This window comes from Podarcis erhardii (assembly GCF_964252035.2).
Source record: "Podarcis erhardii genome assembly, chromosome: 12".
NCBI lineage: Eukaryota > Metazoa > Chordata > Lepidosauria > Squamata > Lacertidae > Podarcis > Podarcis erhardii.
Window position 1 is genome coordinate 12,084,163 of NC_138513.1, and position 13,438 is coordinate 12,097,600.

The 13,438-nt window shown below is 43.0% G+C and overlaps 1 protein-coding gene across 1 annotated transcript in view; it reads right to left on the minus strand.

The window, feature by feature from the left end:
- PTPRN2 (protein tyrosine phosphatase receptor type N2) overlaps positions 1-13,438 on the minus strand; it is a gene marked incomplete at its 5' end in the record, with an annotated part of 436,031 nt that overhangs the window by 402,777 nt on the left and 19,816 nt on the right. The window contains 3 exons of the mRNA XM_081881778.1: positions 4,366-4,757; positions 7,265-7,305; positions 9,470-9,715. Of these exons, the coding sequence (XP_081737904.1) occupies positions 4,366-4,757; positions 7,265-7,305; positions 9,470-9,715 (679 nt within the window). The remainder of the gene's footprint in view (positions 1-4,365; positions 4,758-7,264; positions 7,306-9,469; positions 9,716-13,438) is intronic.

Consider the following 13,438-nt stretch of genomic DNA (forward strand, 5'->3'; position numbering starts at 1 on the left):
TGTTACCACTCTTCCTTTCCTTAACTCCTTGTCAGGGCTAGAGTCAAACATGGGTCAGCAAGCAAGAAGCAGAGTTTGTCAGAGAGGTTATTCAAAGAAACGGCATACAGCTCAGCAACACTTCCCAGTAAGTCTTGCTCCTATAGAGCAGTTGCCAGAACTGACGGTCTCTGCCTCCAGCTCCCTCTAAGGCTCTTCCTTTCCCAGATGTTTCCCAAGCAGTCTCAAACTGTGTCTGGACGGCTCTAATATCTGTTCTGCTCGATGCATCACTCTGTTTGTCCTTGGAGAGAATCAAGGAGAGGCAGGCTCCCTGTGTTATTCTGAAGGCTCTTGCCCCCACTCCTCTGCTTCATCCTCTGAGTCGGAAATGCTCTCTGTCACAGGCTCTCCCTCTTCACAAAACCCTGTTGCCCCTTCAGCATCCAGCCCCTCTGACCTCTCCTCAGTGTTCCACCACCAATCCCAGGGCTCTGAGCCTTCCTCCTCTGGGGTTTCCCTTGAGGGTTTCCTGGTTGCTGCCTCCAACCACTCGTCATCCAGCCAGCCAGTCCCCGACATGTCAGTGGAGGCTAGTTGATTAGGGTGCGTATTTCTATCCCAATGCCCATGATGGCCTTTTTTGGTGCCAAGCTCTGAGCTTTCTTTTTTTTTAAAAAAAAAAGTCTCTAGCTCTTCTGGAAGGAAAGTTATGAAGAATAACTTATGCACATTTAACTTGTACGCTTTTGGATTTACTATAGGGGACGGGCATAGCATCCATATCATGGACTGAGGTCAAATTCTGCAGGAAGGACCAGCATACAGGGAAGTTATCTGTTTTGAACACTTTCCACCCAAAAAAAAATGCTGAAGCAGCACCTGAGAGGATTTGCCAGACAAATGCCTATACTGAAACTGTCAACTCACCCCTAAGAGTAGCACTTGTGCTTACTATGGATCAGTACAGGTCACTGAAAGCTCACTCAACAAAAAGCAGGAGTGACCTATTTGTTCTAACTACAGTGGTACCTCAGGTTAAGAACTTAATTCGTTCCGGAGGTCTGTTCTTAACCTGAAACTGTTCTTAACCTGAGACACCACTTTAGCTAATGGGGCTTCCCACTGCCGCTGCGCTGCCGGCGCGCGATTTCTGTTCTCATCCTGAAGCAAAGTTCTTAACCCGATATACTATTTCTGGGTTAGCAGAGTCTGTAACCTGAAGCATCTGTAACCCAAGGTACCACTGTACTGATAAGCAGGCTGCCATTTTGACAAATCTTCAAAACTATCACAAATCACTTCTATGGGAACTTTTGAGGAAAATATTTGTCTCTGCTCTATGACACAATTAAAATACCTGGTCTTCACAGTACAGTGAAGCAATTTCCTTGAATCAAGGCTCTGGAGCCAACAAAAACACACACACTGAGAATCCAAGTGTGAATGAATCACCTCTGACATCTTTCTAACCATACTGCTGAGTGCAATCCCCCCCCCCCCGCCCCCAGTTACATCTGAAATCGCAAAGTGAAAAAGAACTCCAAGCTATTAACCTCTGTGCATGAATATGCAAGACCCCTTCTACCAACAGAGGGTTCGTTTCTGCTGAAAGGATTTTGTTCCTTTATTATAACCACTTCTGCTAATAAAATTCTGACAAGCAGCAACCACAATGTACAGTTTCAATAAAGCAAGAGATGATTATAGGAATAAAAGGTATTAAAAATAAAAAAAAAGCTTTGGACTCCAGGTATCATTTTTAGTTGCGTTCTATTGCTTTCTTTATCTCTCGCAAGCTGTGTTTTTGTTTTGTTTTTGTTTTAAAAGGAAAAAAAACTTGCTTACAACTGCATAGCTTTGACATCCTTGAACTATGAAAATGTCAAGAGTGTCTACGTTACATATATTTCCATAATTCAGAGAAATTAAACCTCTACCAAATTTCAGCTGGGGAATTGGTCTTGATAATAAAGGAATAAGCTTTGCTTGCTCCAGGCCTCTATGCTGCAAACCTCTCTCTCTCCACTCTCTATTTAATCTTAAGGTCCTTCTCCAAACTGACACTAACCATTGAATGTAACTTAACCTTACAGCTTCTCTTCCAGCTGCCTGTGCTCTAGGCTCTACCACCATCCTTCTTTGCTTCTTGCTATCGCACCGCTCCTTTCCGCATATCAGAAAGAGCAACTGGACCACGACAGACCACTTGGCCCCATAATCTACCAGTTAACTCGTCTCTGTTATCATCTCCCTCCATTCTTTTACTCTCCAGTCAAAGCACGCCCTCTTCAAATCCACGTTACTTAAGGCTACTTTGTGCTTAGATTTAGAACATACTGTAGCAGCTGGGATAGCTCAGTTGGTAGGGGGCACGAGACGCTTAATCTCAAGGTTGTGGATTCGAACCCCACCTTGGGCGAAATATTCCTGCATTGAAGGGGGCTGGATGAAATGACCCTTGTGGTTCTCTTCCAACTCTACAAATTCTATGATTTGGTGTACGACTCTGAAATGTATGGAGGGGTGTCTACACATTTCTTTCTGATGAAATTTATATGAACCTACAGAAAAATGAGCTAAATAAATAGAAGTTGTTGTTGTTGTTGTTGTTAAGTGCATTCAGCACACCCCTTTGGTAGGAATAGGGAACCTGCAGCTCTCAAGTTGTTGTTGGACTTCAGCTCCCATCTACTTCACCCACCATGGTCTGTTGGCAGAATCATAGGAGTTGTGGATAAACACCATCAGGAGGTCCACAGGTGTCCTGGCCCTCCACCATAGTTAGAAAAAACCATGTTTCCAATCGTTCACGGATTGGATAGCTCAGTCTGTAGAGGACAGTATTCTTAATCTAAGGGTTGTGGGTTTGAGCATTGCAGGGAAACTTGTGGTCCCTTCCAACTCAGCTCAGAAGGTAAATAAGGCATTATTAACACACCCAGAAGTTTTATTTTCTTTTATTTTTTAAAGGACTGAGGAAAAACTTGGACAAGCTCAGTGGTTTACTTAAAATATCCCGGTGACAACTATCTGTTCTGGGGTCCCTTTCCCCCAGCAGCCTTACATTACAGAGAACAGTGGCATGTATTAAATTGTTCAGGCAGTGTTTCTGGAAGCCAAGGTACAATAAGCAAACTCGAATTCCACAACCTATCTGCCTATGAACAGAAGAATGTTCCCAGCATAAATTGTATCAGCACCACACTGACCAGGGCTCAACTGCTTAAATGAAGAGATGCACACAGCCCAATCCTAGATATGTTTGGCAAGAAGAAAGCCTTGATGAGTTCAGTAGAGTTTACTCCTAAGTACGCATTTGATTTTAGCATTTGTCTCGCCTACAACAGCAGCGCTACTTCCAATATTTACCACAGGAAAATTGGGCCAAGAATCCTAATGTACAACATTCATCATATATTGCACTGTGAAGCCTAATATTCAAAGAGCACATCTGTAAAACCATTAATACTGCTACTAATGTACTCTGCAGTCCACAAGGCCACCAAAGGACAGTGCGAGAAGCAGATAAATGGCCTTCATTTTATGCATTTTCACAGGAAATGTGGAAGCTCTGGCTTTTCTGTCAGAGCAGTTCAGGGAGATAGTAGCTAACAAAAAAGCATTTGGGTGACTTTTTTTTTAAAAAAAAAAGTTTTTAAAAGATATCACACTGATAAGGTCATTTAAAATTTTACTCTTAGCTTTGAAATGGATGCCGCAGGTTTTACATTATTTGCTGTTCTAGTATTTTGAACTACAGACACTGTTTCTTGGATGTTACTGTGAGCTGCTTGGATATTTAGCAGACCTGGGGGGCACATTTGTTGTTGTTTAGTTGTTTAGTCATGTCCAACTCTTCATTACCCCATGGACCAGAGCACGCCAGGCACTTCTGTCTTCCACTGCCTCCCGCAGTTTGGTCAAATTCATGCTGGTAGTTTCGAGAGCGCTATCCAACCATCTCGTCCTCTGTCGTCCCCTTCTCCTTGTGCCCTCCATCTTTCCCAACATCAGGGTCTTTTCCAGGGAGTCGTCTCTTCTCATGAGGTGGCCAAAGTATTGGAGTCTCAGCTTCAGGATCTGTCCTTCCAGTGAGCACTCAGGGCTGATTTCCTTCAGAATGGGTAGGTTTGATCTTCTTGCAGTCCATGGGACTCTCAAGAGTCTCCTCCAGCACCATAATTCAAAAGCATCAATTTTTCGGCGATCAGGCTTCTTTATGGTCCAGCTTTTACTTCCATACATCACTACTGGGAAAACCCAGTATATACATATGAAAAATTAAATAAATATTTCAGTATTCACAAATAACCTATTTTAACCATTCTATATTTTAAACACACATATATGCACACACAGACACAAACAAAAATTTATACTTACTCTTTCTCTGTCACGATGTATCCATATTCATCCTCTTTAGAAGGCTTGGCATCCAGCTGAAGGCCTTCTCCCAATTTATTTTGAGTTTCTTCATAGACAGTTTTATCCTGAATCAAAGTATTCTTAATCCAGTGATGAAGCTCAGTCAGCTCTTGAGAGTTAGGTTCCGACTCAGCTTTCTTTTCAGCTATCAACTCCCTGGAGAATGTTTCGCTCTTCACATTTTCAACCCCAACCTTCACTTCCTCAGAGGAGGAGGAGGAGAGATCTAAATCCTCCGACTTCTTCATTTCTGTTTTAAAAGATTCTTTGGACATGGGCTCCCTAAGAAGATTTTCAGTTGCGATATCCTCATTCAGGAAATCAAGTAGTTTTTTACTCAAATGGTTCTCCTATATTACAAAAACAAAAACAAGCAGTGTCATTCATAACAATTTTGAACACGCATTAATGGGGTATCTATGTGAAATTCAAGGGCACAAAACTAACAGAATCCTGAAGCTATACTAAGTACGTGAGTAGACACTGTTGTCCACTTATGAAAGATGAAAACTAGAAATCACTTTAGCCTGGGGTGCAACTTTTGACAGCTCTTAGATTGCAGCTTAGAAAATGTTGCCTGTATTTTCCCCGAAACTGCTTTTCCCTTCTTAAATTTGACTGATCTTAAGAGGCTTCATCTTTTGGAAGCACTGAAGTATGTCTAAACCTAAAGCATTATCATTAATTTCTTTTTGCCCAGCCTTATGTTACACGAAGCAGCCCTAGCTCTGGAGCCAAGTGAGGATTCCCAGGTAAGATCCTCCCTCTATTGTGTGGGCAGGTAATCCCTCCCCTACCTGGCCTGGTCTCCTTGGCAACGCTTCCCCCAGGTGGGATTGGACAACTGACTGAGGTAGGCGGAGACCTTCAGGTATCCCACCTGGGGGAAGGCAAAGCCAAGCCTATGCTGTTGGGGCCGCTCCAGATCTAGGGGCTGCACGCGCCCACGCAAAGGGCGCCCCCCGTTTTAAGTGGGGAGCGGTCATTATCATTAATTTCTTTTTGCCCAGCCTTATGTTACACGAAGCAGCCCTAGACATCCCTGTTTGATGCAGTTCAAGTCTTCCTGCTGACAGTGGCATGAGACCACCAAGTCTTTCCACCAAGTTATGATTTCAAATTCTGGGTCTTTCAAATCAGCTAGCCTTGAGATCTAGAAACAGCCCCATTACTTAGTCTAAATTCTTAACTCTTTGGAGGGGGGAACTGTCTAAGACCAAATTCTGGATTCTTCTTCTGCTTTGTGTTTCAGAAACATGACTTGAAATTCAATTAAAATCTGCTGTGAAGTTCCATTCCCATGCACCTTCTTAGGTGATGTTAAGAGCAGCACAATAGGGACACGGGTGGTGCTGTGGTCTAAACCACTGAGGCTCTTGGGCTTCCCAATCGGAAGATTGGTGGTTCGAATCCCCGCCAGCGGGAGTGAGCGCCCGTTGCTCTGTCCCACGTGCTGCCAACCTAGCTGTTCGAAAGCACACCAGTGCAAGTAGATAAATAGGTACTGCTGTGACAGGAAGGTAAACGGCATTTCCGTGCTCTTTGGCTTATGTCACAGTGTCCTGTTGTGCCAGAAGTGGTTTAGTCATGCTGGCCAAATGACCTGGAAAGCTGTGGAGAAATGCCAGCTCCCTCGGCCTGAAGCGAGATGAGCGCCACAATCCCATAGTTGCCTTTGATTTGACTTAACCGTCCAGGGGTCCTTTACCTTTACCTTAAGAGTGGCACAGAAAACCTGGCCCTACTCACACAAGCCATAACTGGGTCCCAAATCATTTCCTGCATTACCATAAAACTGTGTAACCGAGACCAGGTCTTTCTCCTTCTTCATTTCAAGCCCCATACACATTAATTTTTCATGCATGGAGATCTTAAGTCAAGGGATGCCTGGGAGAAATCCAAGCCCCTATAAACTCTTCTGGGAAGGGAAGCTCATTTCTGTTTATACCCCTTTTCTGTAAAATCAAGGCCACACATCATAACTTCAATAACAGTGTGTACAGTCCACATGAACCAAAGCTGGATTTTAAACAACGTTATTATTGTTTAGCTGTAGTGGTTATTGTGGTGGCACCTGTACTGTGGAACTCCCTGCCTATTGACATTAGGTAGGTACCATCACTGCATTCTTTTAGATGTCTGCTGAAAACATTTATGGTTTGGTGGGCCTATCCAGATGCATGATTTGGTTATATTTGCTTCAGATGTTTTATTCTGCTTCATTGTTTTTATAAAATATTTTAAACATTTTATTGTTTTTAGATATCTTATGTGTTTTAATTGGTTGTTTTTTAAAATAAAAATGTGTTTTAGGCGCATCCAATATGTGCGCGGCCGTACACACGTGCATTGCGCCAAACCCAGAAGTGACCTGAAAATGTCATAAAGAGGTCACAAAAAGGTGCGGATCAGGGCAGGGCTGCCTTATGTTTTTGCCACCATGGGCAGCATATAAATTTTATAAAGGAACAAACTAGCAAATTAGCTGAGGCATCTATAGCACACATATCTCATCCAGTTTTTAGAGGTGAATGAAAATGCTACTCTGAATTTTGCTGGTGCATTCACAGGTGGTGAATTGGAGAGGGGTGGCATTCACTGATTTGGGGGGGTAAAGGAGCAATACTGGCGAGTGACAAAACATAAATTTTCCCCTGCTAGCTGCTGCTAACGCCCCCACTCCCACTGTTTGAAATCCACTGATGGTTGCAAGTGCACCTCTGTCTGTGTTCCACTGTTGTCACTGTGTTGTAAACTGAACATCAATTATTTTTATTACATTATATTTATCATATCTCGGATGACGAGCATTTGGTGCGATGGATTGTCGATATTTATATTTAAACATGCAATTTACCTCATTTTTAGTCCTGGCATCTTCATTCTGTGCCCCTTCATCTGTGGGAACATTGAACAAGCATGTGTTGTGGGACATTATAGAACATTACGTGTGTAATGCAGACACTGCTGTACTGGCTTTGCTTTTCTATAGATTGTGGTGTTATTTACTGTACATTAAACATTAAGATGTTGCCGCTGAAAGGCGAAAGTAAAAGCATAGATCAGGTTTGTCACTTTGACTCCATTTGGACAGCTTGCTAATGGAAGATCAATGGAGGCAGTACTGTAAGAGTGCATTATATTAATTAGTTCAATAGTATGGCGACGAATTTACCTCTGTTTACCAGTGCCTTAAAAAAAAAAATCAATACCATGTTTTCTGCTAGCATAGAAATAATGGCTACAGTAATAAATGCAGAAAGGCAACAGATTTACATTTCAGGCACTTTTCATGGAAAAATGGATTTCATGTGCTCATCTAATCCTTTATTTTAATAAAGTAGGCACTTCAAAATAATGGTTTCTCGGTTATTGTGACTACTCAGAGGTAAATACGGGATATCAAATTGCCTGTTTTAGGATAGGAACAGGAAGCCTTTGTGAGGCTTATAAGCATGAAAAACAGATTTTTGTGCATCTCTCACATGAGTCACAAAATGACCTAACAATGGAGCTGTTCACATCTCATTTTTATCCACAGCGATAAACTCAGACACTTTTAAATGATCCACATGTAAATCAATGTGCTGTTTACATGTTTCCTGTCACATGCATCTGCATGCACCTATTTGATCAATGAACACAAGGTGCTGTAAGGCTTAATAAGAGGACTAATTACCTGTGTGACAGTGGGATGAGGAAACTGAATTTGGGAACACACAGCCACTCTTACTGGATGGTACATGGTTTTTTTATCAGGCCTCAAAACTATGAGTTCTCCAAAACAAATTAGTACTATGTCTGCCCTACTTTTCCTGAATGGGTCATAGAATCATAGAACCATAGAGTTGGAAGGTACCATGAAGGTAATTTAGTTGAAACTCCTGCAATACATACTGATGGCTAATTATTTTAGCAGGTCACTTAAATGCAGTGTCTGGTTCATGAGCAGTGCCGGATTTACATATAAGCTAAACAAGCTATAGCTTAGGGCCCCACTTTCTTGCCCCCCCCAAATATACTTCTTCTTAATTGCATTTCATATCAACACTTACTTTGATAAAATACATATTTTGTTATGTGCAAATGGCTTTAGATACCTATTAGGTCCATAAATTACCATACAGCATATCGTCAACACAAAAAAACAGTGACGATTTGTTGTTGACAAAGGACTTCTGGACATATGAAGGGCCCCATTACCTTCAGTAGCTTAGGGCCTCATCAAACCTAAATCTGGCCCTGTTCACAAGGTGCATCTAAATTGTTTACAACAGTGCTATCAGTTAACCAAGTGAACAATTAAGCATCATGAAAATGCAGCTTTATCTTAAGGTGGCAGTGGCGGAATGAGTTAATTGCATCAGTTCGTTGCTTAGGACAAGGGTGGGCAACACAGGACTCCAAAGCCCAGGAAGCCCCAGTCTCCTTTTCCTACAATCAGCTGGGTGTCCAGGAAGAGTGTACTGTTTCCACACTACTAATAGCAACAGTAATATTGTGTAAATAGGAAACACTGGGGAGCAGGCTTTAACCTACCCCTCCACAGTACTCCCAATCTACATGAACGGCCCTACTATTGGGCAAAATGGCATAATCTCCTCAGGGAACAGATGCTGTGGGGCAGCAGTGGAACCCCCCTGCGTGTTCCTCCTAACCCCCTGCCCCCGGGACCGGTCTCATCTGTTAGAGGGCAGAATTGTGGGTTACACAACCTGTCCCCGTCCCCTGAACTAGCTTGCTGTGGTGTTGGCTGCTGTCCTGTCACTAGTGCTGAAGTAAGATTCGGCAGCCAGGCTGTTTGACTTCAGTATGTGGAATGTGCCAGGGAGGAACCATCTTGTCCTTCACCTCAGGCAGCAAAATATCTTGGTCTGGGAAGCAAACGGTAAGGCAATGATAAGTGGAGGGGAGCTAGCAAGCAGCAGGGAGAACAGGGCAGTGAGCCGGCAGTGGGACAGGTGAGCAGGTAGGTTCCTCCTCTTTGCATCTTTGTGCAAGGTTGTTTTAAGACTGAATTCCTTTAGAAAGGAAAGGAAAGCTGCCATGGTGGATATTGTACCTTGTAAAGGGTAACCGACGCCCATTAATCCCATCTCATAATCATCTTTTCCTTCGGCATCCACTCTCTTCTCTTCTGCCTCTCCTCCAACCTTCCCAGCGGCATTCTTCTTTTCTTCATCTACATCAACAGCTTGAATGGCATCAGCAATGATATCTGCCATCTCGTCCAGCTCTAGCGGGCTCAACTTATCTACATCCACATGATGTTTCTTCAGGTCCCTCAGAACATCCTGAATAAATATTTCTTGGGAAGGGAGGGAGAGAGGGAGGAGAAACTTGATTACTTATGAAAAGTCTGGTAGTATGTGCAAGGAAAAGAGAAACGAAGCATTGTAGTCTCTGCTCCAGTCCTCAGTAGGAGCTATTTAATTATCTATGAAGTCTCGACTACATTATTCTGTGCTAATCTGTATTCATAAATATAGCCTTGGTAATGTTTTTTTCTCTCTCTCCTCTTATTCAAATGTGTTTATTGAATAGTTTCAATGTTACTAATTCATGGGATTATCTTCTTATATGAATCAGTAATTAGATCACTTTTCTCACCGGACATGCCTTGCCCTACTGAAACAATTGATTTGGGATAAATTAGTGGCGAAACTTTTCCCAGACCAATATGGCTTATCCAGGAAGGCCTGTATCCCGAGGACAAAAAAAGTATTTATTTTATCACATTAGTGGTCTCTCCCTCCCCTCCCCATTACAAACCCTATATCAAGTCTTCCTAACAAAATCAACTTATGCTGTACTAAAGCTGCTTAACTATAGAAACAAATTATGATTACACTCAGTCAACCATAATGTAGTTTTTGCAGGGTAAAAATAGAGGGCACATCAATATAATTACATATAAGAAACATGTAGTCTGCTGAAAAAAATAAAAGGACCAGAGCTATTTTTCTACTAGGTGTCCCCAAAAGAAGCAGAGACTGTAAATAAATCACCACCACTGAATTATGAAGCAGCAATATCAATTTGACTTACCCAGTCACGTAAAGGGCTTAACTGGAGGGTGAGGGAGGCAATGGGGAGATGTCAAGAGTGTCATGGCCCATCCCTGTGAAGTCTATCCAATACTGGCCATGAAACAGAGGACTCTCATCAGAATCTTATCATTCTACCCGACACAAATTCCCAGGTGGAGCTTTCCACAGACCTACCTCCCAGCCTCCAAACAGGACAGGTGGTTCAACGAACCAATCAAAATGCAAGGTGCACCAGCCAACAAAATTGCCTTAAAACTCTCCACTCAGAAGTTCCCAACTTGAAGAGACAAGGAGCAGCTCAGAGGAGATTGCCATGTTTTAAAACTGTCATGGACTGGCTGGATGTGGAGGAGTGCGGGGAGATGGGGAGGCACCAGCCAAGGAATCCCCAGGGGAAGAAGGCTCAGAGCCAGATTGGTGGTGGGACAACGATGAGTCATCAGAGGGGGAAGGAGCAGACAGGGAGGAGGAGGAGGTGACAGAAGCAGAAGAGGTAACAGGGTTTAGTGATCAGGAAGAAACTGCAGCAGAGCACCCTTCAGACTCTGAGCAGAATCCAGGGAGTCTCGCTATCCTGCTGTGACCAGCTCCCCTCCCTTCTGGTCTCCTAGAACACACAGAGAAATGAAACGGGAAGAGTAGAGGGTTGTTGTGCACAAACGAAGCCTGAGACTGTGTGGGAAAGACCCTGGAAAGGAGGAGTCCTACTGCAACTGCTTCATCGTGCTAAGACCTCCTGGAAACCACTAGGCTTGAGTTGTGGTTTGTTTCCCTGAATAAAGAGTTAACTTCACTGACTTCGGGTGCATTATTGCTTTGTTGGCGACCTACGCCTGACTCCCAGCCCTGACAAATCTTCCTATAATTTCAGTTTAAGCCCTACAGTTTTCAGCCACCAACATGCTTGCCCCGATTATATTTGGAGCCATATTGCTGCTGCCAACAGAATTCGCACATACAGATATTCCAGGTGCTGCTCACTGTGGTACTTGCTAAACAACCATTCAGCATTAACCCAGCTGACCTATCTTGTATATGCAGACTCCTGCTTGGCTGGAAAGGACAGTTATTTTTTGTTGCTGAAATATAATTTAATATCTAATGATATATCCATGCTAATTTACATTTATAATAATAATTTATATTTTTATGACCTAATCTTCATCAAGATCATGAAATAAATATGCCAGTGGCTTGTCTTTTAACACAAGCACCCTGATCTCATTTGTTTATGCTACAATACAAAATGTAAATAAATGTTTTCTGAACTATATTGGATCTTCTGTCTGTTCAAATGAGAGTTTTAGCTGCGTTTTGTTCTGATGTATGTCAGATGTGGACAGAGTAAAGGAAATGAGTTTATCAATGACCCCAAAGAACATAAATGGAAGATGACATCTGAGGCAAGATGAGAAAAAGCAGGGATTTCTACAAAGAAAATCAAACAACAGACTTCTGAATGTGTTATTAACAGATGTTTTCAAAGGAGAAAATATTAAAAGATATTGGAGATGAAAAATACATAAAGTAAACAAAAGTAAGTGGAGGAATCTGAAAAGAGATAGCCAACAGTGCCAAAATATAGGTAATAGACTGAGAACATTTTTACCCAGTCCAGAATGAAAAGTAACCAATTGTATCTTGTTACGTAAATAAGTCTGCATGAGCTTGGGGTGGTCGCTAACTCCCCTCCCCTCCTCTTTTGTGAAATGAGAAGACCACACACAAATTATTTTAAAAAGCATATCCACTTCCACTTTTGAACTTAAAAAAAATATCTTTAAAATTGTTGTTTTTCATTGGTTTATTATTTTTGTAAACCACTTGGAGGTTTCTTTGAGGGGGGGTTTACAATCAAGCAGTATATAAATATTAAAAAAGGTAAAGGGACCCCTGACCATTAGGTCCAGTCATGGCCGACTCTGGGGTTGCAGCGTTCATCTTGCTTTATTGGCTGAGGGAGCCGGCGTACAGCTTCCGGGTCATGTGGCCAGCATGACTAAGCCGCTTCTGGCGAACCAGAGCAGCGCATGGAAACACTGTTTACCTTCCCGCCAGAGCGGTACCTATTTATCTACTTGCACTTTGACGGGCTTTCGAACTGCTATGTTTGCAGGAGCAGGGACCGAGCAACGGGAGCACACCCCGTCGCGGGGATTCGAACTGCCGACCTTCTGATCAACAAGTCCTAAGCTCTGTGGTTTAACCCACAGCACCACCCGCGTCCCTTATATAAATATTAGGAAACAAACAAACAAATAAATAAATAGCTGAACTTAAGAGAGCTGAGTTCATTTCTGGGATTCATAGTGCCCCTTATATTATTCAAGGGCCCATCTTCCTTTTCTCACGCAGAATACGTACACTGCCTCACAACCCCTTCATCAAACCCACAAGTTGTGGGGGTTTTTTTGTCAACTAAGCCAAAGAAGGCACACACTGGCTTCTGCCACCATCCACGTGATCTTGAGCCATTTGAAAGGCAGCACCTCCTACCTCCCAATAAAAATATAACGGCAAGGAGGAGACCAACCTAGTCCCATCCGTCAGCCACTTAAGGTGAAGCTGCCCTAATTCTTGCTTTCCTTGTCCCTACCCATTCTTTTTTCACTCTTTTGCATCATCTCCATATCCTCCAACATTTCTCCAATGCAAATAGGGACATCCTATTCCATAATATGTGACACAGGTGGCGCTGTGGTCTAAACCACTGAGCCTCTTGGGCTTGCTGATCAGAAGGTCGGCGGTTCGAATCTCCGCGACAGGGTGAACTCCCGTTGCTCGGTCCCTGCTCCTGCCAACCTAGCAGTTCGAAAGCATGTCAAAGTGCAAGTAGATAAATAGGTACCGCTCTGGTGGGAAGGTAAACAGTGTTTCCGTGCGCTGCTCTGGTTCGCCAGAAGCGGCTAAGTCATGCTGGCCACATGACCCGGAAAAACTGTCTGCAGACAAATGTTGGCTCCCTCGGCCTATAAAGCGTG